Below are 22,797 nucleotides of genomic sequence, written 5' to 3'. Positions count from 1 at the left end.
AGGTTGCTCCAAGCCCCATCCACACTGGCCTGGGACACCTGAGCTGTTTAAAGACCTTGTCCTCAATTTTAGGCCTTTTGAGAAGTGTGGAGAGGACAAAAGGACTGATAAAGCTGCTCAAGAAGTAACTTTCATGGATAAAATACCCCCAGCCTTGTTTTTCAGATGAATGCTGTGCTTATGTGTCTTGCATCAACTCTCAGGATGTTTTATCAGCACCCAAAATGTAAATTGTCCTTCAGGCAGGTTTAATTTTTATTATTTCATTATGTTGTGCAGATTTCTGCACCAACAGATCACGCTGGTGACAGAGGGTGCAGAGCAGAGAGACCTGACCCAGAGTCCTGTTGAGCTTTTTAAGGGATTTAAAGCAGGAGGGGAACCAACATCTGCCAAAGTGCAGTCCCAGCCCTTGGGAAAACATCCTGTCCTCTTCCTGGTCCTGCCCTGGCCCAGCCCAAGTTCTGATCTGCAGCTGAGTCATTTATCCACCCAGTTCACCACCTCCTTGCCCTTCCCAAAATTTAGAGGGTTGTTGTCGAGGCTACTCTGTCAGTGACCTGGATGGAGAGGGAGGTTTGGGGCTATTCCAAGTGCTCTGCCAGGTGCCCATCAGTCCCACCAGCCACAGGGAGCTCCTGCCCAATTCTTCACCATGTCCACACCAGTCATGGCATCTCCCAGTTGCATCTGCTCAAAACTATCTCATCACAAAATCACAGAATTCCAGAATATCTTGAGTTGGAACATCCCCCACCACGGACAGGGACACCTTCCACCAGACCAGGTTTCTCCAAGCCCTGTCCAAACTGACCTTGAACACTTCAGAAGTGGAACAGCCACAGCCTCTCTGAGAGTTCCATTCCAGCACCTCACCACCCTCACAGGGAAGAATTCCTTCCCAAAATCCCAGAATTCCTTCCCAACATCCCATATAACCCTGCCCTTTATCAGCTTGAAAACATTCCCCCTTGTTGTGGCATTCCAGGTCCTTGTCCAAAGTCACTCTCCAGCTCTCCTGGAGCCCCTTTAGCCACTGAAACATCACAATAAGCTCACCCCAAAATCTTCTCTTCTTCAGGCTGACCAACCCCAACTCTCTTGGCCTTTCCTTATGGGAGAGGTGCTCCATTCCATCCTACCTGTGAAACTTCCAGATACATCCACAGAGAGGATTTATCTCCAGGTAAATCCAGAGGAGAATCATTCATTGGTCAATCCTGGACTCCTTCAGAGCAGGAATTGGGAGGAGAAATTGAGGAATTTCTCAGAGGAATTGAAATTCCTTGAACCTTGAAGAGCTCTTGAATTGAACCCCCTTGAAGGGATTAGACATTAGGTCTCAACCTCCAGAGTTTGGGAAAACCATCTCTTGGCTCCAGGAAGAAACTCCTCAATTCTGTGCTCCAGCAAGTCGGTGGCATTGCCAAGGCACCACCATGTCAAACTAGAGCTGAACAACCCCCATTTATGCTCCTCTATCTTATTTTTCAGACAAATTTCCAAAATTCCCATCCCTGGAAGTGTTCAAGGCCAGGTTGGATGGGGATTTGAGCAACCTGGTCTAGTGGAAGCTGTCCCTGCTCACAGCATGGGGGTGGAATGAGAGGATCTCTAAGGTCCCTTTCAACCCAAACCATTCCATGACTTTATAAATGTGTTTGACCTCTCCAGCAGGTGGAAGAGGTTGTGTTTCACCTGATATCCCTGGGGAATCCAATGGCTCTGGTGCCACCATGCCTTGGCCACTTAAATTCCCAGGCTCCAGAAAGGACCATTGCAGCCAAATTGCTTGTAGGGAGTGACCTCTGGATGGGGAATTTTTTCAGAAAGTGGGCACAGGGCGTTGAGGTGTCAGGGACACTCCTGCAGTGCAAGGAGATGATTCCCTGGAATGGAGATCTCATGGAGTTGGTCAGCCATGCACAGTGGGAAACATACAGCTGGATGAGCCCCTTTTCAGGGATATGACTCAGGAGATTTGGGAAAAGCAGAATAAATCAGCCCAGTTGTCCCATATCCTCCCTATGCCAATAACCAGGTTTGACTCATCTAAACAAGGTGCTTCCCTCTGGATTTTCCTTTGGGGAAACCCCTTCCCAGCTTCCTACAATTAGCAGCTTGTTAATGCCTTGCCTCCCGAGGATTTACGCACTTTTCTCTTTCACAACAGCAGACGGTGTCATTATCTCCTGACACACCACTGACTTCATCCCAAATGGGGTTTTGACCTGTGTCCCATGGCTATGGATCCTCCAGGTGACTCGTCCCCACCAGGGAAATGATTCCTTGTTATTTCAGCCTGTGGATCTTCACACCCTTGGCAGCTCCAATAGGTTTTAAGGTGTAAGCAAGAGAGGAATTTGGGGTTCTTGGCCAATCATCCTTCCCTTTTAATCCTTCACCCACTGGTGTCCTGACTTCACAACTCCTTAAATCCTGTTGCTCCCACCCAGGGCTCTCCAGGTCCACTCTCCATGTTTACTTCCTTGTTTTTTACCATATCTTTTCACGTGGGTGTGTCTTGGAAAACCCACCTCAGAGTTTCTCTCAGTCCTCTTTGAACGCTGCTTTTTCTGCTGCCTTTGCCAAAGGATCTCCCAATGCAAGGTGGGAATATCCAAGTTTATATCCATGAAATAAACCATCTGGAGAAGGCAGGGCATAACTTTGAATCTACAGCTATAGAGAGGGCCTATAGATGTATATGAGATGTATAGATATATATGATAGATGTATATATGTTAAAATTATAGAGTCTGCCTTGCACTCAGACATCTCATTGGTGTTGAACCTCAAACCACTGGCCTTGGAACATTGATCCAGCCTGTCCAGATCCCTCTGCAGAGCCTTCCTGCCCTCCAGGAGATCCACATCCCACCCAACCTGGTGCCATCTGTGAACTTCCTGAGGGTGCCCTTGATCCCCACACCAACACAAAAAAACCACCCACCACCATCCAGATCATCAATAAATATATTTTTCTGACCCCAATACTGATCCCAGGGGGACACTACTGGTGACAAGCCACCAGCTGTATGTGGCACCACCCTCACCACTCTCTGTTCCTGGAATCCAGATGATTTTTTAACCCAGCCAAGAGTGCACCTTCCCAAGCCATGGGCTGCCAGCTGTTCCAGGAGAACATCATGGGAAGGAGCATCAAAGGGTTCACTGAAATCCAGGCAGACACATCCACAGCCTTTCCCTCACCCACTGGGTGGGTTCTGGTCATAAAAGGGACATCAGGTCACATTGCAAATCGGTGACTGAGTGATGGACACGTGACACACTCACAGTCAGTGGAGAAACAACTTTATTTGAGGTGTTTTGCGGATACCATGAACACAAATCTCCTCATCTGGTAGCACTGGAGCTTTGCAATGAGATTAAAGCAGAAGCCATCATATGGCAAAGAGCTGCCATCAGCCCCCAGGGTGCTGGGTGACCAACACACCCCACTGCTCCTGGTTACAATTCCTGTTATTAGAGAGGTGCTCCAAGATTTTCTGTGGTCATGGGAGGCCTCTTTGCTCCTCACAATTTGTTGTTGAGGACGGTCCAGAGCACTCCGGCCGCTATCCCTCCGGCCATCCCAAAGCTGGACCTCACGCTGCCCGCAGCGTTGACGTTGCAGAGGTCGGTGCTGCAGCAGGAGATGTTCCTGTTGCCCACGTTGAAGTCCTGGTAGGATGCCTCGCATGAGGAGTCACACCCCTTGCTGATGATGCTGAAGAGCCCCACAACCCCTGGGAGGAAAGCAGGGCTGTTATTACCAGGATTCCATACAAGCCAAACCCCATGGAACTGAATAATGGGATGCTGTTCTTATCTGAGCTTTTTTCTTGGGAGAAAAATCAGGGAATCACAGAATGGTTTGGGTTGGAAGGAGCCTTCAAGATCATCTCATGGGCAGGAACACCTTCCACTGTCCCAGGTTACTCCAAGCCCCATCCAACCTGGCCTTGGACACTTCCAGGGATGGTGCAACCACACCTTCTTTGGGACTCACCACCCTCAAATTTCATCTTAATATCCCACCTAACCCTGCCCCCTCTCACTGTGAAGCCCAATCCCAAACGTTGTTGTTGCATGGATCCTTTCAACACCCAGGAAATTATGGAAATATGGCAATCCCCTTTTCAGGTAGCAGAGTTATTTTATTTGTTTCTAGGAGGCACAACCCTTTTTTTTTTTTTTGGCCATTTTTGGTGCTGTTTGTGTTGCTGCTTGCCAGCAGATTTTGACCTCCAGGAGGTCTGACCCTGTAAAATTAATTCTGAGCACCAAATCTTGGTTGTGTGCAACAAATAGCAAATAGTTCTACTACATATCAGCTCTCCTGCATGTGGATGTCATGGATTTGCACATTCCCAACGAGGATAATTCCTACAGGAGCTATCACCACTACAGCCTGACAGAGGAGCTTGAACATGCCCCTGATGGGTTTTGTGCCCCAGGTTTAGGAGCTACTGAGCTGTCAGCACAGGTCTGGATGGGGCAAACCAGATCTAGAATGGGAGGATAAAATCATCATTTTTCACAGATGAAATTCTGTCCTTCTCATTGAATTCACTTCAAATCAGCTCCTCCTAATTTTATGACAAGGTTGGACCAGGCTCAACCCCTCCCATTTTAATTCTTGTTTGCAAATATTTAAAAAAATTAACCACTGCCCTCCCAGGCAAATAATTTTTGGTGCTGCAAAAGAGAAATAAATCTCATTTTCCACAGGTGAGGGACCTCTGCACACTGAGCTTTGCTGGCCCAAACCACCTGGTGTATCCAGAGTGGGTGAGCCTGGATGGGACAGAAGATATTTGGGTCCAACATCCCAACTAAGCCATTTTCCACCCCTGCTGTTCCTTACGGATCACATCTGTCTTGCACATGTTCTCGCCACATTCCGTCTTCGTCATGCAGTTGGAGTTGCTGAGCTGGGATTTGCAGCTGTAGCACTGCAAAGATGAACCTGCAAGAGAGAAATCGTGGAATGGTTTGGGTTGCAATGGACCTTTTAAATCATCCAGTTCTACCCCTCTGCTGTGGGATAGGACAGCTTCCACTATCCCAGGTTGCTCCCAGCCCCATCCAATGTGGTCTTGAAGGAATGGAGCAGCCACAGCTTCCCTGGAAATTCTAGTGCCTCACCACCCTCACAGGGAAGAATTCCTTCCCAATATCCCATCTAACCCTGCCCTCTGGCAGTCTGAAACCCTTTCCCCTTGTTCTGACACTCCTGACACCTGACTCCCCTTGTCCTGACACCCTTATCTCAGTTCCCTCTCCAGCTCTCCTGGAGCCCCTCTAGGCAGTGGAAGGAGCTCTAAGGTCTCCCTGGATCCTTCTCTTCTCCAGGCTGGACATTCCCAGCTCTCCCAGAGCTCCAGAGCAGAGGGGCTCCAGCCCTTGGAACATCTCCATGGCTTCCTCTGGACTCACTCCAGCAGCTCCACATCCTTCTGCTGTTGGGCTCCAGAGCTGGACCCAGAACTGCAGGTGAGATCTACTCTACACCTCTCGTGTACCTTCAGTCTCTCTGAAGCTCTCCAGGAACTCAACCAAGTGCTTGCACTGGGAGACAGAACCATTCCTAGGGATCCTCAAAGGAAGATACCACCTCTGCTTTGGGAAAAAAATGTTTTTTTTCAATTTTTTGTGGAAAATAATACACCTGCTGGAGGTGGGAGTCCCGTTTTGCACGTGCTGAAGATATTGTGGATGTAGTCCGTGCAGTGAGGGAGCAGAAAGAGACCAGATGGAGCTGGGCTTGAAGAGAATCAAGGAATGGTTTGGGTTGGATGGGATTTAAAGATCATCTCATCAGGGACACATCCCTCCAGACCAGGTTTTTCCAAGCCCCTTCCTGCCTGAGGGATGGAGCAGGAATTTAAAAATTCTCTTCCAGTTTTCTCAGTTCTCAACCCATGACTCTCTCTCTGCATCTCTCCCTCCTAGAAAGCAAAGTTCAAACACATCTTTCACCCCTCTCTCCCACCAGGTCACCCCCTGTTCCCACCCCTCCTGGATTTACCACTCCATAGGGGATAGAAATCAGTGTTGGCAACACCTGCTGGGCTGTTCTGTGCATCCAGCAAAGGCAGGATAATCCTGTCAGCTCCTGAGTGTCCAGCTCTGGTGAAAAATAGTCCCCAGAGGAGTGACATTATGGTGTAAGTACCTGTTCCTGTCACCTACTTGTGCCCCAGGGTGTCACTGGAGCCATGCAAGAGTGAATTGATATTAATATATACATATATATGTATATTTTCTTTGCCCCATGACCACCAAACTTGTATCACGAACTCCCCAATTCCATATCCTAATGCCTAAAATACTGTTTTAGGACACTGAAAACCCCTATTTAGACATTAGTGATTGCAGGAATTAATTTGAGGGATTTGGTTCCTCTCTCTCCAAGCCACTTTGGTATAAATGACTCATGCAGTCACAGAGGTGAGGAGCCAACCCTCAATTTGTCAGAGTGCTGCCCTCTGTTTTCCCATTGATCTGACTTTTAATGCAATAAAAATCAAATTTTGAGCACTCTGGTGGAAGCTGACAGAAGAAAGGTCCGAGGACTGTGCAAGACTCTTCCCAGCTTATTCCTTCAGCATCATCTGGTGATTGAGAAACTGCTCAAATTTGATTCTTCTCTTCTCTGGTAATAGGGGAAATCTGCTTTAAACCCATTTGTTTTTCCCCAGTGAGGTTATAATAACCTGACAGTGTCTAAAACCCACCCATCCAGTCTATAAAATAACACATCATGGCATTGTCCTTTTTACTCTCCTACTAAAATTCTGGAAATCTGGGCAGCATCAGGTTGCACTTCTGAAAGGAAAAGTCAAAAAAGAAGCTGGAGGAAAACTTTGCATGCATGTTGCAATTATGATAGCCTGGGAAAAAGGAAAATAATCCTCCCACCCCACTTAACCCTTCCCTTCCAGAGGTCTGCCTTAAACAGCTTGGCTTTTGATTAATTCAGGATTCAGGATTTATCTTTCCTGGCAACACTGAGATCCCACCATCCCCAGGGTGGCACGGTGCACTTTCCCCACTCAACACCCATCCAACCCCAAATATCTCAGGATGACAACATGCCAACGTCTTCCCTCACTGCCAAACCTCATCACCAACCCATCCTCCAGACTGAAAATCTTCTGGAAGGGATGTGAGATGAATCCTTCCTGGGGTCTTACCTGAGTCCACGCTCAGGAGTGCTCCCAGCAGGAGCACAAGGAGAGCCTTCATCTTGGAATAACCTCTGGGGCTGCTCTGGGTTGTTCCCTCCCGGGCAGGTTATATATCCTGGGAAGCCAGGCGTGCCCACAAGGCCATCCCTGAGCAGGCACCTGAGGGAGCTGCTGGCTGCACCGAGGGAGGGGTGGCTTTGCGCGGGGATATTTGTGTTTGGTGCCTCTCCCGTTTCCCTGCCACTCTCCGAGCTCCCCTCCACTCCTGCCACCCCCGCCTCCCCTCCTACCCTTGGGCAAAGTGCTCACAGGAGTGGAAAAAGCCCCAAATTCTTCCGAACAAGGCCGGCCTTATGCATTTCTTCAGAGCCACTGAGGCTGCGGTGGCACCCTGTGAAAGAGGCTCTCCACCCCCGGTGCCACCCTGAGTGGAGCCATTGTGTTTCAATCGAGGACAAAATGTTCTTTTAATCAACAACTCCGGGTATTTATCTGCGCGTGTGAGTGATACTCGTGATAACAAGGTATGTGGTAGGGAGGTATGTGGGCAAATTAAAAGTGCATTGGGCTTTTCCAGGTATTGAGGTGCTCATTTGGCCTCATTTCCACTTTTTTTTCTGTGAAAAAGCGATGACCAACTCTTAATTTTGACGTGTTGAACCCAAGGGGCTTGGTGATGGCTTTGTTTTCAGCTGTTTCATCTGTGACTTGGTTCTCTTTGTCTGCCAGTCCCTCTTGTCTGGCACAGGCTGGGGACAAGTTTTGACACTTGGCTCGCAGCAGATGCAATGTCAACAACCCAGACTTGGCCATAAAAATGCCAATTCTCTGTCACAGACAGGGTGAGTTCAGCCACATTCCAGCCTCAAGTGCGAATGTTTGCTCTCGTGGGTTGAGAGGAGTCCTCTCCCATTCCTCACATCCTGTGACCACTTCTCAGGACGTGCCAGGGCAAAAGAAAACAGGGCTTTTTTGCTAAATTCAACGTTTAATTTTTTTTCCCCACTGAGATATCAAGATTGTGCTGTGCATTTATTTCCTTCAGGGATTTATTTGTACAGTTTAGCTCTCAGGACAGCAGGAATTTGTTCAAATTGAAAGAAAAGTGTGCAGGTGGATCGTTGATCAGTGGCTGTGGGATGATGGACAGAGAATAAAACTCCTGCCCTGATTTACACCAGTGGAGAATCTGGTGCAGGAAATGATTTGACAAATCCTAATTCCTCCACGGGGAATCTTAACTACTTGCACTTGGACTCTCTTGTGTAAAATAGACCTAAAAAGACAATCCCAACGTTTTCTTTCCGTGTATATTGACTTCTACCTCATCATTTTTTTGCAGACCAGGTCATTTATAGACAATTTTATGGATTAAAAATATTAAAATATTTTTTTCAAGCTCTAGAGTTCCTTATTCAGAGGTATTTAAGGCTATTTTTCTTTTTTAATGCCTTATGATTTTCTCTGTAGGGTTTGGCTTTTTGTGGGAGGGGAGAACAGAGACAAGGGGAAAACCAAACCTCTCCATCAAATCCACCCAGGCCTTGAATTAAATATTTCTTTAAAAAATCATTGATAAGGGAGAAGAAGAGCTCTTTCCATCTTCTCTGGTGCAATTATTTTTATTCTTTTTTCTGCCAGCAGACAGAAAACCCCAAAACTTGTGGTGCTGTGAGAGAATCTCACAGCTGAGAGCTTTTCCATCCCCCAAGTCCTGCTTGCCTGGGGCTGTGTGAGATCCCTGGAATTCCTGTATCCTTACATAAATTGTTGATTCTCACTGTTTTTTGGGAAACTGGAGTGCAATTCCTGCCCGACTCCTGAAGATGGCAAACATGTCCCGTTATAATTCCACATGCATTAACTCACAGTTATCCACAGGCTTACATGGTGTTGTTTTTTTTCCTGAGGTTATGAAATTCCCACTTCATCTACTTTCACGGAAAAGACCATCAATTCAGTCTGGGAATCTCATGATGTCTGCAAATCACTCGGAGTTTGTTTTTTTAATACTATTTTTGCTGTCATTGCAGATTCCTGACAGAGACTGGCCTGGAGCTCTCTGTTTGGGAAAAGGGGAGACAGGAGTTGATTATTTGCTCTATCCTGGTTTGCCTGCTGGATGTCAGGCTGGGAAGATGGTGATGGATCATCGATCCATGGTGTCATGGAACACATGGAGCTGCAGCCACAAGCTGGGAATTTGAGGGAAAAAAGGGGAAAAAAGGTGAAACGATTCCTGGAAAATCTGGACAGAGAGACATCAAAAGGAAGTTTCTCCAATTTTCTGGTCATCTGCAGGGAAGCCTGCAAGATGACAGAGATCTTAGACTCACAGGATCATGGAATGTTTGGGTTGGAAGAGTCTTCAAAATCATCTTATTCCAACCCCTTGCCATAAGTCCCATCTGACCTGGCCTTGGACACTTCCAGGGGTGGGGCAGCCACAGCTTCTCTGGGAATTCCATTCAGGGCCTCACCACCCTCACAGGAAAAAAATTCTTCCCAATATCCGATCTAAACATCCCCTTTCTTGGCTTAAATCCATCAGCTGAAGAGAAACAAAAAACCCAAACAAGCAGAAGCCATCAAAGAGGAAATTAGGCTGAAGTTCCACACCCTCATTCCAGCTCCTGGATGAACTTAGGCTGTGGGGCTATGGGATGTTAGAGAAGGAATTTTAGTGACCAATTTTAGGCATCAAAGTGGGGATTTCTGATGGCTGTTCATGGGAAAACAACCTCAGGAATATTCAGCTGCCCCAAATCAGAATGGGTGGGGAATAAATTAGTATGAGTGACCAGGTGGGTGTGGAGCAAATCCCATTAGAGACTTTTCTGCAAGGAGAAAATCATGGATCCCAAATGGGGTATGGGATTAGACAGGCAGGATGACAGATGGATTAGATAAGGGGAGAGAAAGATTTCAAAAGGAGGAGATATTGTGATGTTCCCAGAGATGGATGGATGGATGGATGGATGGATGGATGGATGGATGGATGGATGAAAGAGTAGGTTTAGATTGGGTATTGGGAAGAAATTCTTCCCTATGAGAGTGAGGCCCTGGCACAGGTTTTCCAGAGAAGCTGTGACTGCTCCATCCTAGAAGTGTTGAAGTCCAGGTTGGAGCCTCCTGGTCTGGTGGAAGGACCCCCTGCCCATGGCTGGGGGTTGGACAAGATGATCTTGAAGGTCCTTTCCCACCCAAACCCATCTGTGATTCTGTGGAAAGGACACTGGATGTCCCCTATGTCATCTTGAAGTATTTCTCACTCAGCTCCCAGCTGTTTTCAACCCTCCTGTGCCATGTCCTGGAATGGACATGAACGATCCAGAAGCAGGAAAAATTATTCCAGCTGCTCCAGAGGTGCCCTTGGATGCCATCAGAGAGATGTTCCAGCTCCCACATCTGTAGATATTTAACACTGTTCCATGTCATGGTCCAGCTCCCACTCCAAGGGTTTATATCCATGTTTGTTGTTCCAATGAGCTTCAGAACATGTGGATGCAAGGCTGGGATTCCTGCTGGAATTCCAGAGTCCAGCAAGGAGACTGGAGTTGCCACTAAGAGCAGAACATTGAGAGGACACAGGAAGGTGTTGGGGTCTCTGTCACTGGGCTGCTCAGGGACTTTTGGCTCTTGCCTTCCTTTATTTGTGCTTCTTCTTTCCTCCGACAGCAATTCCATGCTCAGAATTCCTGCATCCCAAGGGAAGATTTTGGGATCTGTGGATGCACACAGGGAGCAATATAAAAGTTCAATGAGCAAGGAGCCTGTTTGACCTTGACTGTTTCTCCAAGGGTCCAGGCACAGAGCGAAACTTCCAACAATTCCCATTTGGGATTTTTCCATTTCCAGAGCCAGCCTGACCAACCCTGGAGAAAACCTTCACCTTCACCTCCCACATATTTTTGCTGACAGCCATGAAATCGATGCATGGCTGCAAATCAATCCCACCACGGTGCTAATCTTGTGTGAGGAGCGAGGAGTGGATGGAGAAGATTCCAAGGGCTGCAGGGATTGGAGATTCCCATACGATGGTGCTGTTGCCACACGGCTGGAGCCCAAACCTCTCCCGGGCGTGGGGGAGCAGCCCAAGATTGTTTGTTTAAAACATGTCAGCAACTTCAGAGCATCAAAAATGCATTTGACATTCTTTTAGTTTTGTTATTTTGCTAATTGCTGAGTTCTTCTGCTCGGAAAAGACTTGGAGTGTGGGATTCCTGCCAGATCCTGCAAGTGGTGCTTGGTGCATCCCGGAGTTGTTTGCAGGGAGAAAGGAGAACATTTTCCTGCAGCCACGATTTGGAGTTGGGGTGAAGGGTGGGGTGAGTGGCCTGGGCTGGGACCACAAACAGTTGTTCTGCCCTCAGCAAAAAACTTTATTATTCTTCCCTTACTTCTCTTACTAGCTTTGTTGCAGCTTCCTGTGGCAAAATGTTGGGAATACAGACAGGAATTGTGGCTTTCCTAGGATCACACAACAGGGCAAAATCAGATCTCAGACAAGGACCCTAAACCACCTTTGCTGCTTCCTAGTCTATGACCTTTTCCTTCCATCAGGAAAATTAATTCTCTTGGCTCCACAGAATGTGGATGGGGGAGAACCTGAGATTTCCAGTCCAGCTGCTGCAGGAGGAAACACAGAATCACAGAAGGACTTTGGGTGGAAGGGACCTTCAAGATCATCCAGTTCCAATCCCTGCCATGGGCAGGGACATCTTCCACCAGACCAGGTTGCTCCAAGTCCCATCCAACCTGGCTTTGAATGTGTAGGATAGGAAAAGGTGGATCTGGGACCAGATATGACCAGCAGGGACATTGCTGCCCTCAATCCATGGCCTCTTCATCCCTCCTTTCCCAGGGAATCATGGAGTTCTTCAGGTTGGAAAAGACCTCTGAGATCATCAAGTCCAACCATTCTCCCAGCACTGCCAAGGCCACCACTGTGTCCCCAAGTGCCACAAGCACATGTCCTTTAAATCCCTCCAGGGATGGCCATTCCACCACTGCTCTGACCCACCTGTTCCAACCCTTCTGGTGAAGAAATATTCCCTAATATCCAATCTAAACCTTCCCTGCTAACTTGAGGCTGTTTCCTCTTGTCTTATTCCTTGTGAGAAGAGACCAATCCCCACCTCAGGAGGGCTTTGGTCCTTCTAATATTTTCCCTGTGTAACCTCATGGTATCCTTGAAGTCCTCCTGAATTGTCTCCCCTTCATGCAAATGTCATGAAATCTCCTTTTTTGTCCATCCTGCCCTTAGTTTTTTGTCAGTTCCCATAAGTGGTGGTGCTTTCCCAAAATTAACAAGTTTACGGGAAAAATCTCCTGCCCAGGAGGACAGGAGATATAAATCTCATGGACTTACATATGGGGAAAATGTTTTCTTGAGGAAACTTTCTTGTCAGGGCTTTTTTTGTGGCTTGGTTCTGAAGCTGTTGACAAAGCACTGGAAAATAGGATTTTGTGGACAAAGAAGCGCTCTGCAGAAATAATAAAGTTATTTGAAGTCCAGGATGGATTTTGTGATCAAACCCAGGTATGGAGAGTGAAAGACAGCTAAACCAGTGAGTCTCCATTCAGGACATGCAATTAAGATGCAGAGGATACAGGGTCAGTCCTTTAAAGTCACTTTCCCTTTCCTGGACCAGATGCTCCTTTATTTACAGAGGCAGGAATTCTGATAGCACTTGTCTTTGTCCCTCTGCTTAGAACTGTTCCACTTTGTGTTAACTAATTACAAACTAATTGGGCTGGAGAGATGCAGTGGCGTGAAGCAATTTGATTTTGATGAATTGGCAATTTCTTACAAAAACTATTTCATTAAAAAAAGTTTTTTTTTTAACCCTGACTGCTTTACCAAAAGCTCTGATGCTTAGGACAGCAGAAGATGAGTGGTACAAACCAGGAGAGATAATGGGAATTCTGATTAATATCTGCCATTTCCTCCTGGTTTAACTGTTTAGCTGGAAAATCGATTGGAAAAATCAACCCGCAGTTGCTTGAAGTCATTAGGAATTTGCTAATTTGGCAGTGCAATGGCTTCAAGCTGATAAAGGGCAGGATTAGATGGGATATTGGGAAGAAATTCTTCACTGTGAGGGTGGTGAGACCCTGGCACAGGTTGCCCAGAGGTTTCCCCATTCCTGGAAATGTACAAAACCAAGTAGGACAGAGTTTGGATCAACCTGGTCTAGTGGAAGATGCTCATGGCAGGGGTTGGAATGAGATGATCTTGAAGATCCTTTCCAACCCAAACCATTCCATGATTCCATGATATGCCCATGGCATGCATGGTCAGGGGAGCTTGGGGCATTTTCCAACTTGTCCTAAAGCCAAACCTGAATTTGAGTAAACAAATTATCTCCCCAGTTCCATTTTTTGGCTAAATCTTTACTGATTTACAGGAGTTTGGCTAAATAGGCACCGCCTCGCAGATGGTTGTGTTTTGTCAGATTCCAAACAATAAACTGACACATGAAAGGGAAAACAAAACCCTATTGCGTGATTCAAAGCTGCTCCCAGCAGTTCCCCTTTTGATTTTGTCGCTGAGATAAAATCATCCCTCCCAGCTCCCCAGGCAGGAGTCAGGGATCCCTTCCCCTGCCTGGCCTTTACAAATTGCACATCCTGCTCTGCCATGACCTTTTCTGAGGTGCCAAAGATCCTGAGGTTTTGGAATCGATAGCACAGCCTTGTCTGAGCACAGAATTCACAGCTGCCTTGTCAGTCTCTCCAGCAAAAGCTGGGATGCCAAAGGGTGGACAGGAATGGTAGCTGGGGTTGAACAGACATGAAAGGGTGGAAATGGAGGAGGTGAATTTACAGGTTCTGCAGCTTCAGCAGCAGCCAAAGGGATGAACTTTTCATAGAATTTCGGAATGGTTTGGGTTGGAAGGGACCTTAAGGATCATCTCATTCCAACTCCTGCCATGCACAGGGACACTTTTCACTATCTCAGGTTGTTCCAAGCAACATCCAACCTGGCCTTGGACACTTCCAGGGATGGGGCAGCCACAGCTTCTCAGAGAAACCTGTGCCAGTGCCTCACCACCCTCACAGGGGAAAATTCCTTCCCAATACCCCATCTATCCCTGCTCTCTGGCAGTGGGAAGCCATTTTCTGTGTCCTGTCAATCCATTTCTCTTTCAAAGTCCCTCTCCAACTCTCCTTGAGCCCCTCTAGGCACTAGAAAAGGCTCTAAGGTCTCCCTGGAGCCTTCCTTTCTCTGGGCTGGATATTCCCAGCTCTCCCAGCCTGACTCCAGAGCACAGGAGCTCCAGCCCTTGGAGCATCTCCATAGCTTCCCCTGGACTTGTTCCAGCAGCTCCACATCCTTCTGCTGTTGGACTCCAGAACTGGATGTGATGCTCCAGTTGGAGTCTCACCAGAGCAAAGCAGAGGGGGAGAATCCCCTCCCTCGACCCAAAATTTTCTGAAGGAATGAAGCTGAATTTCCCATTCACTAATCCTCAATTCCCTGTTTGTGTATCAATATCTGCCTTTGAGCTCCTTCCCATGATCCCTTCCTTTTTGGCTGGGCAAAAGGCATCATCAGGATTGGATTTTCCTGTTGTCCACCTGGCTGCTACTTCTAGGAGTGGTTGAGGAGTTGAGATCCTTTTGTAGGACATCTCATTTTGGGTTTTCTCGTTTGTTTGACCAATTTTCACAGAAAAATGAGATTATTTCCAGAGCTTTGAGAATTTTCTCCTCATTTAATCTGCTTGAACGTGGGCAGGATGATGCCCAGTCAGATCCATGTGGATGGATAGAGGGATGGAGCTGCATGAACCATATTTCCATAGACCAGCTTAAACTTCTGGACCTGTGTGAAGAGCATTCAGAGGTGAAGAAAAAAAGAAAGAAAATAGAAAAAAAAATGTCAAGGATCCCAAAAAAATATCAAGGATGATATAATTGTTGCCCAGGGAGTAGATAACGAAGAGTAGGAATGGTAATGTGAGCTCTTCCTCCCTGTGATCCCCAAAGGAGGATAAAAAAATGTGTGGCTAAAAAATATCAGGAGATTGGGAACATCCTTTTCCTCCCATTTTGATGGCTCACATTGGATGGACCTTGGCTAATTTGCCTTCCTTGCACAAAGCAAGGTCGTTTGCTCTCAGGGGCATCGCAGCCTGCCTTGAATTAATTTTCTATTAATTACTGGAATGATCTGAGCGTGGATAAGCAGCAGTTATTTTTAGCAGTCGGACTGATTAGACTTTGGAGAGAACTACCTGGGGAAGCTGTGGGACTCCTGCTGCTTGGGAAGGGGAGAAAAACCATTCCCAGTTGGATCAAAGTGTCCATCTGGGTCATGAACCCCTTCTGACTCTGCTCCTCAGTGGTTTCACAGAGAAAGGAAAAGATTTTATCCAATTTCCATCCCTGGAAGTGCTCAAGGCCAGGTTGGATGGAGCAACCTGGGATAATGGAAGTTCCCCTGCCCACAGCTGATGGTTTTTAAGATCTCTTCCAACCCCAAACATTCCCTGATTCCATGATCTCACCTGCACCTGGCATCCCTGATCAAATATCCCTTCAAACAACGGCCAGGGATGTGTTCCATGTTCCACACCTCCTGACCTTTGATTGTTGTTATTTACTTCCAGTAATTCAGGTGTTTTTTGCTTTCCTTGCTCACCCTGCCCAGTCATAATTTGCTTTTTGCTCTGTGTAAAGAGAGCTGAGGCACCAGTTTGGCTTTAAAGCCTTTTGCTTTTACATATTTCCCTGTTAATTCTCTTTTGTTTCCTCCTCTACCTTTCTTTTCCATTTTTTTTTTTTTTAATAACACTGTTTTCAGGCCCCCAAACTGCCTGGTAATTACCCAGCCTTTGATAAACCTTTCTATTAAGCACAACTTGTAAATACCTTGCCTGCTCTAACTGCATTCAATCCATCATAAAGGCTTGGGAAGGCTTTGCTTTCCCTCTTTTGTGTGGAAAAAATGGAAACAATAGGTAAATTCACTGTTATTTTCAGCAAGGAACTCAGAAAGGGACTTGGATTCATAGATTTAAAAAAAAAAAAAAGAATGTGACTGTTTAAACCTCCTTTTCCAGGATTATAAATCTTGACTCCTGGTTTATGTATTTTACTTTATTTGTTATATTTTATCTCTGGTGGTGTTTATTTTGTTTTGTTTTGGTTTTTTTTGGGGTTTTTTTTGGTTTTTTTTGTTTTGTTTTGTTTTGTTCTTTTGTTTTTTTTTTTTTTAATAGAATCAGAGACTGGTTTGGGTGGAAGAGACCTCAAAGGTCATCTCATCCCAACCCCCTGCCATGGGCAGAAACACCTCCTACTAGACCAGGTTGCTCCAAGCCCTGTCCAGCCTAGTCTGGAGCAATTCCAGGGATTGGAATCCTCCAGATCCTTCACCACCTTTGTATCCATCCTTTGGACATTTTCTAAAAACTTTATGTATTTTTTATACTGTGGTGCCCAAAACTGTCCACAAATGGATGCTGAAGTCTCTCCTGTTTCAGACCAATCTGTGATTGTGATTCCTGAAGGTCCTGGAGCTGAGGAAAAGCTGCTCTGTGCAGGACCTCAGAGATGGAAATTGCCCATGGAGACACTCAAAACTTTGGAAATTTTTCCTTTATCTCTTCTGCATGTCCCTATTTAAGTGGAAAATGCCTCTTTATTTCAACAATCTCCTGAGTGAAGGTGTTGGTAAGCCTTGATAAATTTCAGAAAAAACAGAATTTTGGGGTCTTTTTTTTTCTTCCACATCACATTGGAGCAGAACAAAGTGGAACAGATTGTTTTTCCTTCTGTTTTAGACACTTTGTGGCCTCATGGAGGGATCAGACTAAGGAATGTTTGAGTCTTTGGCCTTTAGGAAATCTCATCTCTATTCCTCACCAGCCACCAAAATTTCAATTTTTGTTTTTTTTAATGGCATTTTTCACTTGTCACCAGCCCTTTTCTCCAGCCAGGTTTAGTTTGCTGGAAAATTCGCTTTGCTCTGGAAAGTTCTATATCTGGAAAACAACAAAGAGGAGATTTCTAAGGATGGATGGATGGATTTCTACCATCAGTCTGCTAACCCAGCTCTCTGCAGCTCTGCTTTCCCTGCTGCTCTGCAAGGAATTCCTCAGAGGTTTTCTTAAACAACAAATCAAATATTTCCCCATTGAAACTGAGGATTTCCAGGGCTAGTTTTCCTGTTTCTTTCCTCTTTATTGCTTTTACCTCTCCACACTCCCTGCCTTTCCCAACTCATGGCCATTCCCTGTTTGTGAATCCACTTTGAATTTGCCAGAATATTTAGATAAAGTTAAAAACCACACACAATAAAATTTGAATTGTTTTTGTTGGATAACTAATGGTTGGGAGTGTCTCTGCCACCAGGATTTCTTATTGTCTTCTTTTCACCTGGACAAGGCCAGGGAGGTTTGGGTTTCACTGAAAAATTTGCCTGATTTTTTGTGGCAAAAACCCCTCAAGTTCCTGGCTAAAAAGATTTGCCCAAAACCTACAAAATATTTATCTTCCTACCTCCCACTGGACAGGTCTGAAGATCTGGCCTGGAGGTTTCCTGTGATCTCCTGAAGCATATGGGAATGGCTGGAACAGCTCTGATTCCCACAAATTCTTCAAAAATGGACTCCCTTTGGGTTAGAAGGAGAGAATTACAGCTTGGCTCAAAAAGGAAAAAAAAAATACTTTGAATTTCTCCCACTTTATCTTGAGTTCCCTGATCTTTTTTCTTCACCAGGGCCCTTTGGGGATTTTACTCGAGGGAATACCTGCTGTTGGAAGGATATGGAGCAGAAGTAGTTCAGCCTCTGTAGGGAATTTTGGCAATTTTGGCCCAGAGATTGTTCCAGGTGATTTGTGTTGGCAGAACTGTTGCTTTTCTTGCAGTCCCCAAGTGGATTTTAAAGCTGGATGTCCCCCTAAATCATCAGGGTAAGACAGAAACTTGTTGGCTTGAGAGATGGGAGCCAGTTCTGTGCTTTTAAGGTAGAAGGTATTAATTAATGCAGGTGTTAATTAAAGGTGGACCATTCAAGACCCAAAGAGGTGGGGAATTACCACAGAATTAGAGGGTCACAGGATGGGTGAGGTTGGAAAGGACCACTGGAGGTCATCTGGTCCATGATGGCGTCATTTTGCCTCAAATTTGGATATATTTATATAAAATGAACACAAATTTATTTCCCATCTCAGTTTTAGGGTTCAATAAATCAACAGGCAGTGAAGGCAACACACACATCCCCTCTGCCTGCCCTGACAGATGTAAAAATCACTGATTTTAGGACAAATATGTGTCTTCTCAGATGACAAAGAGATCCCTGAGCTGTTCCTCACCCCTGGATCGTGAAGAGGAGCTGGAAAATCAACATGCTTTTGGTCCTGGTTGAGAAACCACAGAAATATGGGATGCTGAGCATGTGGATGATGGTTGAAAAGAATGGGAAAGTCCTTGTCCACCCCATGGATGCTGTGCTGGGACAGGACAGCCTGAAGGAGCATCTTTGTCCCGAAGAGATGAGTCCTGTGACCCATCAGGTGGCCAAGATCCTCCTGCAAATATTAGGAAAATCCTGTTCCCTGAGTTTCCCCCCAGGATTTCACTCAAGGATTCGATAGGAATTGCCTGAGTCTTGCAGGAAAAGGCACTGATTGCACTCCCACAGATCCTGTTCTCCCTTGGAGTCTCCTTGGGGATTGCTGCTCTCAGCACAGGCTTTTCTGAGCTCTCACAGTGATTGCTCCCACGGGGTGGGAGTTCTCTCACCCTCCAACAGGGCAGAAAAAACATTTGGAAAGCAATTTCCAGGTGACACAGCCTGTGGTTTTATTTTCACCCAGCCTCTGCAGTCAGCAGGAGCAGCAGGGAACTCACCAGGGAAGAGGTTCAAGGGAATATAAGAGGCAGGAGCTGGGTAAGAACTGCAGCACTGAGGTGGACTCCATAATCTCAGAGGTCCTTTCCAGCCTTAATAATTGTTGATTCTGTGATTTTTGCACTAAATGGAAGGGCATTTTCACCTTCTCCCTTTCCTTTTTTTAATGGATTTAACCTCTGCTTTCTCCCTTTGCATTCCAATTATTACTGATCTGGGACAATATTTGTGATGCACTTGCAGAGGTCACACAGGAGCTGGGTGGTGTCCAAGAGGGGAGGAGAGCTGGCAAGAAAATGAACACAAACACTGTGGAATTCATCCCTGGAAATTTAAAAAAAAATATGGATACAGCACTTGAGGATGTGGGTCAATGGTGAGCATCCTGCTGGGCTCATGGCTGGACTTGACGATCACAAAAGTTTTTTCCAAACTCAACAATTCCATGATTCAACGAATAATTGCATTTTCCCCCGAAGGAATCATCCTGGGAAAAAATCCAGGAGCTTTCCCTGGAGAGAAGAGGGACTGGGAATTGAGTGCAGCCATGTGGAGTTGATGCTGGAGAAGGCTGGAAAATCCCAGCCTGCTGCTCCTGGATAAGCATAACTCATCCCAGGGAGTCTCCAGGGTAAATCCAGGCAATTCAGCAGCTGGAAAGTGTTCCCCAATGGATATTTTAGCAGAGCTGCTCTTGCCAGTGCTCCTGAAAATTAAGACACTCAATAGAAGTGTTCAAAAATGGCTTTAAACCGAGAGAAGATTTAGGTTGGATATTAGGAAGGATTTTTTCCCTGTGAGGGTGGTGAGGTCCTGGAATAGATTCTCCAGAGAAGTTGTGGCTGCTTCATCCCTGGAAGTGTCCAAGGCCAGGTTGGACAGAGCTTGGAGCAACCTGGGATAGTGGAAGGTGTCCCTGCCTGTGGCAGGGAGTTGGAACTGGATGATCTTGAAGGTCCTCCCCAAACCAAAATGTTCCATGATGTTTCTATGAAAAAATGTAAAAGTGTGACAACAGGAATATTTGGAAATAATCCAGGTGGATAATTAACTGTTGTTTTCACTTTGGCTTTTGCTATTTTATGTTCATTGTTTAATTTCTAAGAATGGACAGGTGAAAAACTCATCCTGCTCAATATCTACCTCCATATCCAAGTAAAGCAGAATAAATCTGTGTCATCTTGGGATATAATGCTTCTGGGATTCCCAAATATTCAAAATGGATGAATTAGCTGGTGTGGTACAGTAAGATCCCATTTGATAGGCCAATTAAAAGTGCAATTCTCCTTGAATTCTGGAATTTGAATGAAATATATAGGGATGGGGACCATCCCAAACCCACTGGAGAAAGATGGAGAGAACAAATAAAAAGTGGGAAAAAGGGCCACTGGAGATATATATCCAGGAGCCATTCTGGAATATCTGTAACAGAGCCAGAATATTCAGTACAGAGAGAAAAAGAGAAAAAGAGAAAAGGGAGAAATTATGTGGGTTTGGATCCTCTCATTCTTTGTGACCTCAGCTCCCCAGGTGATCCATTTGAAAAATTCCTGATAGGAATATTATTGATGAGTTGTCTGCACAGGGTTGTATAACCATAGCTGGTCTGATATAGAATTCCTCAATAACTTGTCCCATTAAGTTGGATATCTCTTTTAATGGGGAGGAAAGCCTCACAAGTAGAAGGAATTTTGTTTATGGGACCACCAGCTGCAGAAAAAAACACCATTGAGCTCTCAGGCTCAGAAACACCAAATCAGGGATGAAATGGAAGTTAGGAGGTTTGAACACAGGGACAGCTGAGAGTAAAATTTCTTTGAATTATCTTCATGGTGTTAATTGGGGAGATAATTTGAGAGGAAAGACAGATAATTTGAGGGGAAAGATAACTTGAGGAGGGAGCAAGTGCGTTGGGAGGGATGATAAGTGATAAGGTCATTACCCTGTGGGACAGAGAGACACAAGAAAAGCAAATTTAGTGTTAATATTCCCTTTATATGTGTTGGGAAATTGAGGATCAGAGCAGCAAAAACTTGCTTAATGTCACTGTATTGGCAGTAAGAGAGCTGAGAATAAAACTGAGGGTCTGGAAGCTCAATCCATGGATTTTGGGGTTTCCCTCAATAATTGTAGCTCAGCCATGTGAGCAAGGGAAGGGAAAAGGAGCTGCTGGCAGGGTGGGGTTGGACATTCCTGAGCTTGGGATGAGGATCTGAACTTGATGCTCCTTTTTGTCTTTGTCATTCAAAACAAAATTCACTCCTGAGCAGTCAGGATTCTGCCCAGTGACCTCATCTCCACTGTCACCAACATCCCTGAAACGACAAATCCTGCTGTACCTTCCTCAGTGTGTGCAAAACAGAATCATGGAATGGTTTGGGTTGGAAGAAACCCTAAAGATCATCCAGTTCCACCACCCTGCACCTCACAAAGGCTGGAGGGCAGACCCAACCATGCTGACAGGTTTCTGAGCAGGAAAACTTTAAACATCAGGATATGTTGCTGCTCTGGAAGTGATAATTGCTCCCTCTGACGTCTCTGGAAGAGAGAAGAGGCAGAGCCATACTGGTTCCAGTTCTGAGGTTACCCTGACTGACATTGGCTCAGCTTTCTGTGTGTCACTGCATGGTCAAAATGTGCCTTTCCAACCCTCCCAAACTTCTCTAAAATATTGTTTAGGAACAAATTGTCCCTGTTATCCTGTCTGCCTTCCTCATCTTCAAGGCGCTTCAGGCATGGAAATGAATCACCATGCCAGCACCAGTATTTTGAGAGTAAAAACTAATAAAGGCAGAAAGAACTTTCTTCCTTTCCTCTACTCAGAGAGCTTAGGGTGGAGCTGTGGAGATGCTCCCTGGGGACTTGGCTTTGCAGCCATCCTTTTATCCCACTTTTTGTGATCTTCCATCACGAGCCAATCCTGATTTAGCTGTTACAGAGAAATCTGCTGCCAGTTGAGGACTTAATTGCACCAGAGGCCTTCAGCAACGTGGGCACTAATGAGCCAGAATTCAGATAGTCCTTCCTAAATGAAAACCAAGGCAAGGCTGGCCATGGGCTCCGGGCAGTTCTGGAGCACATGGAGGAAGAATTTTCTCTCGGATAGGTCGTTAATAAAGGGAGGAGAGTGGCTCATCACCATCTGTCAGTGGGAGCTGGAGCTCAGCCAGGAGAGCCAGCAGTTAATTAGGAATGAGAGCTGCTTCCTCTCACAGACGTTCCTATATGTTTATATATAGCCATTGTATTGCCATTAGTGGAAGAATCTCTTTTTTTTTTTTCTAATTAGATGAATCAGCCGAAATTTTTGTTGCGTGGAGAACTTTCTCAGCCACGTGGAGCTGCTTTTGTTCTTCCTGAGCTCCAGGATTGGCTTAGGAAAACACAGCCCAAGGGATGATGGGACTCCCAGGAAATTTCTCTTTCGGGGTGGGGTTCAAGAGAATGACAGACCAAGAGGGGAAAGATGTCACCAGAGTTCCAGGATTTATTTTCCTTGCTGGAACAATCAGCAGATGGTCTCCTTGAAAGCTGGAGAGGGCTTGGAGTGACTGGATGAGGGGGAATGGCTTTAAACTTAGAGAGTAGGTTTGGATTGGATATCAAGAAAACATTCTTCCTTGAGAGGGTGGTGAGGCCCTGGCTCAGGCTGCCCAGAGAATTTTGGATGATCCATCCCTGGAAGTGTTCAAGGCCAGGCTGGATGGGGCTTGGAGCAAGCTGGGATGGTGGAA

General features: G+C 45.9%; 2 protein-coding genes across 2 annotated transcripts in view; one reads left to right on the top strand and one right to left on the bottom strand.

Annotated features, from left to right (window-relative positions):
- LOC146442497 (lymphocyte antigen 6E-like) overlaps positions 1-22,797 on the top strand; it is a 377,509-nt gene that overhangs the window by 89,211 nt on the left and 265,501 nt on the right. The gene's annotated exons all lie outside the window — the stretch shown is intronic.
- Positions 3,303-7,361, bottom strand: LOC146442504 (prostate stem cell antigen-like). The gene is made up of 3 exons (XM_085053693.1): positions 7,203-7,361; positions 4,871-4,972; positions 3,303-3,749 (listed from the first exon to the last, which is right to left on the bottom strand). Exons 1-3 carry the CDS (start codon positions 7,252-7,254, stop codon positions 3,538-3,540), a joined length of 366 nt encoding a protein of 121 aa, XP_084909819.1. The 5' UTR covers positions 7,255-7,361; the 3' UTR covers positions 3,303-3,537.

The sequence above is a fragment of the Lichenostomus cassidix genome, chromosome 2 (genome assembly GCF_008360975.1).
Source record: "Lichenostomus cassidix isolate B80296 chromosome 2, HeHo_3.0, whole genome shotgun sequence".
Taxonomy (NCBI): domain Eukaryota; kingdom Metazoa; phylum Chordata; class Aves; order Passeriformes; family Meliphagidae; genus Lichenostomus; species Lichenostomus cassidix.
This window is presented reverse-complemented; position numbering and strand designations above follow the sequence as displayed.